Source organism: Myotis brandtii, unplaced genomic scaffold (assembly GCF_000412655.1).
Source record: "Myotis brandtii unplaced genomic scaffold, ASM41265v1 scaffold143, whole genome shotgun sequence".
Taxonomy (NCBI): domain Eukaryota; kingdom Metazoa; phylum Chordata; class Mammalia; order Chiroptera; family Vespertilionidae; genus Myotis; species Myotis brandtii.
In genome coordinates this window covers 3,807,889-3,812,948 of record NW_005355115.1, presented here as the reverse complement: position 1 = coordinate 3,812,948, position 5,060 = coordinate 3,807,889, and the positions used below count along the sequence as shown (strand labels likewise).

General features: G+C 49.1%; 2 protein-coding genes across 2 annotated transcripts in view; both read left to right on the top strand.

Annotated features, from left to right (window-relative positions):
• The window catches only part of MAD2L1BP (MAD2L1 binding protein), an 11,319-nt gene extending 9,358 nt beyond the window's left edge, over positions 1-1,961 (top strand). The window contains exon 3 of the mRNA XM_005860970.2: positions 1,005-1,961. Coding sequence (XP_005861032.1) covers positions 1,005-1,517 — 513 coding nt within the window. The 3' untranslated portion in view covers positions 1,518-1,961. The remainder of the gene's footprint in view (positions 1-1,004) is intronic.
• A 2,385-nt stretch (positions 1,962-4,346) lies between these two features.
• The window catches only part of RSPH9 (radial spoke head 9 homolog (Chlamydomonas)), a 15,815-nt gene continuing 15,101 nt past the window's right edge, over positions 4,347-5,060 (top strand). The window contains exon 1 of the mRNA XM_005860966.2: positions 4,347-4,643. Within this exon, the coding sequence (XP_005861028.1) occupies positions 4,417-4,643 (227 nt within the window). The 5' untranslated portion in view covers positions 4,347-4,416. The remainder of the gene's footprint in view (positions 4,644-5,060) is intronic.

Here is a 5,060-nt window from a genome sequence, read left to right as displayed (position 1 = left end):
TATTGGTTTCAGAGAGGAAGGGAGAAGGAGAGAGAGATAGAAACATCAATGATGAGAATCATTGATCGGCTGCCTCCAGCATGCCCCCCACTGGGGACCGAGCCCGCAACCCCGGCATGTGCCCTTGGCCGGAATCGAACCTGGGACCCTTCAGTCTGCAGGCCAACGCTCTATCCACTGAGCCAAGCTGGCCAGGGCTCTGCCGCCACTTTTAATTCCTGGTTGGAAAGTTTTCTCTCTGGAGGGAGGAATTTGGCAGGCGATCTAAGGGCCCTCATGTTTTCACTCAGTCCCCATGCGTTCAATCTTGCCTTTTGCAATGCCTGATAGGCAATTCCTGAGCCTTCCTGAGGTTCTGCTGTGTGAGTCAGTTTGCTTTTCACGGGAGTCCCCTCTGTCAACACTTGAACTCTTTCATCTGCTTTCTGTCCTTCAAAAATTGGTTGTTGCTTTTGGCCACTGCTGTCTCCTCTCAGGTCTCTTTGCTCAGGGGTATCCTCCTTCCCTTTCTCTCCGCTCCCTTCCTCCTGCCTCCCTCCTTCCTTCCTTCTCTCTTTTCTCTTTCCTTTCATTTAGTAGTATTTCATATGGGAGCACAAATAAGCATATGTTCAATTTGCCATGCTTAATTGGAAGACCAACTCCAGAATCACCTTTATTAAACTATACAATCCTCATTCCTGTTATCACTCCCATTATAGCAAAATTTGCCACCTACTATGCCACCAAATCTTAACGGTATTAGTTGCTTATTTCTGGATGTCCTCCTATTTCTGAACACTGTCTTTAGTGTTCTAAGTGTGGGGTGGTTATGCTTTTGTACAAAGAATATATTTTCTTTTTTGATATATTGCCCTCTGATAAAACCCAGTGCCTTAGCTGTGGCAGTTCATTGAACTGGAAATCCAGTCCCATAGTCTACTATATCCCAACCAACAGGGTTCTTCAAAGGTCACTAGCTTTCCCTACCTTGCCTTCTTTCTCACCAGTCTTTGTCTCCGTAGGCAGAGGACATGGCAAAGAAGAAACCTTGGGCCATCACTGAGGCAAGCAGCAGGAAATGCCAACAAACCCTGGAAGAACTGGAGAGCGTCCTCAGCCACCTAGAGAGCCTCTTTGCCCGGACCCTAGTACCACGAGTGCTGATCCTCCTTGGGGGCAGTGTTCTAAATCCCAAAGAATTCTACGAGCTTGACTTGTCCCGCTTGGCCCCCAGCAACGTGGACCAGAGGGTGAGCACAGCAGCTTGTTTGCGCCTTATCTTCCGCGCCATTTTTATGGCTGATGCCTTCAGTGAGCTTCAGGCTCCTCCACTCATGGGCACCATTGTCATGGCACAGGGGCACCGCGACTGTGGAGAAGATTGGTTTCGACCCAAGCTGAACTACAGAGTGCCCATACGGGGCCACAAACTGACCGTGACCCTGTCCTGTGGCAGACCCTCCATCCCGGTCACAGCCTGGGAGGATTACATTTGGTTCCAGGCACCAGTGACATTGAAAGGCTTTCACGAGTGAAGAGGGCTGCTTCTTAATCGTGAACACATGGCTAAATTATCTTCCCTTCTCTGGCACCAAGTCACCCGTCTCTTGCTTGGAAGTGGAGTTGCTTCCTGACGAGAGGAAGGTTCTGTCCTGGCTGCCTGCCTCCCCTTCTCAGACTTCCTGGTGAGCTGATGGTGTGACTCGGCCTGTAATCATCATCACTGAACAACATCTCTGTGAATCAAAGGTTGACCGGGTCAGACTTGACTGTTTGGGGTTGGAAAGCAAATGTGGGCCCATAGACACTATTATGGAGGTGCCCTTTTTCTGTGGCCTTTCAGAATTTTTACCGGAGGCATAAATGTTGGTGTGACTCATGAATTTAAATATAAAATGAATGAATATATATTAAATTTCCCCCAAAACTCTTGGCTCAAAGAGACTTTCCAGGCTTGAGGCTAGAGTATTTTGTCTTTCTCTCGAGTCTCTTATTCATTTATTTAATTGTAGTTTTTCACCACCAGTTCTTTCTCTTCATCAGCCCCAGGCCATTCTGGGAAGTTAAGTGACTTGGCCAAGGTTCTGTAGCAGTTTGATGTCAGTTGGGACTAGAGTCCTCACTAGCTAACCCCTAGCCCAACATTCTTTCCTTGTCACATACTGGTTTTGACCCTTAAAACGTGTGCCTGGAGCAGAGGTCACACAGGGGAATGGGGCCGAAAGACTAGGCCGAGGAAAGAAAACTGAGGAGCTTTGCAAAATCGGATGTAACTGTAGGCTGAGGCCCCAGGATTGCCCTTTGGGGTCAGCTCCCTGAGGCCACATGTCCCCTGTGGAATTCAGCCCTGCCTGTCGCTGTTGGCAGTACCTGCTTATTTCTTGGAAGCTGAATACATAGTCCTCACCCTGCTGGTGTTGGAGATAGGAGTGTGTCTATAAATGGGGACAGTATAAATATAGACTATTTTTTATGTTTTAAGAAGAATGTTTTATGTTTTGTCAAGAAAAGAAAATCGTTTATATTTTGTGCTCTCTTTTAAGCACGAGTATAAATATAGACTATTTTTTATGTTTTAAGAAGAAAAGAAAATCGTTTCTATTTTGTGCTCTCTTTTAAGCACTTCACATACATTTTATCTAATCGAACAACCTTGTTTTTTGACATTGTCCCCATTTTATAGGTGAGGCTTGGTTAGATTGAATAACTTGCCCGAGCGTGGAAACCGGAATTCAAACCTGGCACCAGAGGCTGAATGCTTTACCCTGCTGGGCACCTGTGTGGTTTTACTGTGAAATGATTAATGAGGATTTTCCCTGCCAAAGGTGGTATTAGAAAGCTGCAGGACTCCCCTTTCTGGCTTCATATTGTGTTTCCCTACATGGGACCGGACAGTAATAGGTGCGGAGTAAATATGGAATCAATAAAAACAAAAGGTTTGGGTTCTTTTCTGTGCTCTGACCGCCTGAAGCATATTCCACCAGCTAGAATTTTGGCTGTTTTTCCTACCTCACAGAAGAGGAACGGCCATATCTCCCGCTTGGGAAAGGACAGACTGAGAGAGGGGTCTGGCTGAACTGAGGGAGAGTTGAAACGGAGTTATAAATTATTTTGAGGTGGAAGACATTAACCCATGTCAGCTCCCTCGAATACTGATTTTAAAAGGCTTCGTAAACAATGTCTGGACAACCAAAACAAAGTCATTATCTGGGTAATTTAGACACTCATTTCTCTATTAGCTTGGCATTGAGGCCCAGGTCATTTCGATTTCATGAGTCTTCCCCAAAGGAATTCAGAAATTAAAAGATCAGTGTGTGCATATATATAGGTATTTTGTATGTTATGTCAATTTTATTTATTTAATTTTATTTTTTCCATCACCACTTCTCCCCTCTATACCTTCTTCCACCTCATCCACCTCCCCCCTGGAAGGATTAGTTAATATTAACAATAAATCCCACCTTCCCCGACAACAAGCTTGCTAAGGCACCTGTTTGTTTGACCTTGGATGGGGCCTCCAGAGATGGGGGTGAAGAAGTAGCCAGTCTTTAGCCCACGAAAGATTTATACGGTCTGAAGAGAAACCAGAGCATAGTAGTAGCCAGTCTTTAGCCCAGGAGGTGAAGAGCCCCAGCTGCAGTGGGGTTCTGCCCTTTCATGTGTGGCTACCATTTGGGCTGAAAAGCAACTGCTGTGGGGCCCAGGTAGGTAAATAGGTGGTAGCCGATGGGAAAGTGAAGTCTGTAAATGTCACCCTTTGTACCCCTCTTCACACCCCCTTACCCAAGGTGCCTTATGCCTTCGCCATTGCCTCGGTCTTCATTTGCCGCTGAGGTGGAATAGTACTACGGAAGGGGTGAAGAGAGGCATCTGAAGATTGAAAAGAATGAAATGGATGGACCCCATCATGTGAGACCTGTAATTGGCGGGATTGTCTTAGATGCCTAGACTTTTAGTGCCAAGAGCATTTGAAGTTATTTTCTCCACAGGTAATTGAGGCCAAGAAGGGACATCACTGAAGTGAAATAACACAGCTGGTGTCACTGTTGTGTTGTTTTTCTTCTCCATTACAGTTACAGTGAGGCCTCAATAAATGTAAACTATATGGAAGGACTTGGGAAAGGCAAGAATATCTACAGAATTGGGCTGCACCGGGACCACTAACCTCACACTATTTTAGGGGAAACCACGCGGATGCCGGGATAATTGAACACATCCTGTCACCCACTCGGGAAAGGAAGAGGGCGGGACCTAGAGCGTGCCCAGGCTTTTAGGATCGCTCCGAGGGAATCAGGGCTGGCCAGAGGCCCCGGAAGGGCACCACTGGCTGGGTGCAACCCTACTTCCTGCCCGAGGGAAGGGCGGGGCGTTGGGTCTCCCTGGAGACGGCTTCCCCTAGCAACCTGGAGGACGTTGAGCCGAGCGGCTGCCGACATGGACGCGGACAGTCTCCTGCTGTCCCTGGAGCTGGCGTCGGGCAGCGGGCAGGGCCTCAGCCCGGACCGTCGGGCCTCGCTGCTCACGTCCCTTTTGCTGGTTAAGCGCGACTATCGCTACAGTCGGGTGCTCTTCTGGGGCCGCATCCTCGGCCTCGTGGCCGATTACTACATCGCGCAGGGCCTGAGTGAGGACCACCTCGCACCGCGCAAGACGCTGTACAGGTGGAGGCGGAGGCCGCTGGCGATACGGAAGGGAGGGCCACTGGGGGCCTGCAAGGAAGAGTGGGTGGTGGTAGGAGCCGAAAGGGGCGGGGGCTACGGGGTCAAGGAAGCAGGTGGAGATGGGATTTGCAGAGGAGGGAATTGGGGGCGGAGGGTGAGGACCCGAGGGACAGGAAGTGGGTGGACGAGGTCTGAGGGCGGGGCTCTGGGAGGGCACTGCTATGCTTGGGGCGGAGGGACTCCGAGAAACTTAGAGACTGGTGGGTTTTCAATAGAGTCTAGGGCTCTAGGCCGAGGACGGAGGCAGAGCGAGAAGAAAGTTGCTGGATATTGGAGACCTGGCTTAGAAGCCAGGGGCAGCCTGGTGCGGGCGTGTCTGGCTTTGGTAAGAGTTGAATTTGGAGAAGTGTCTGCAGC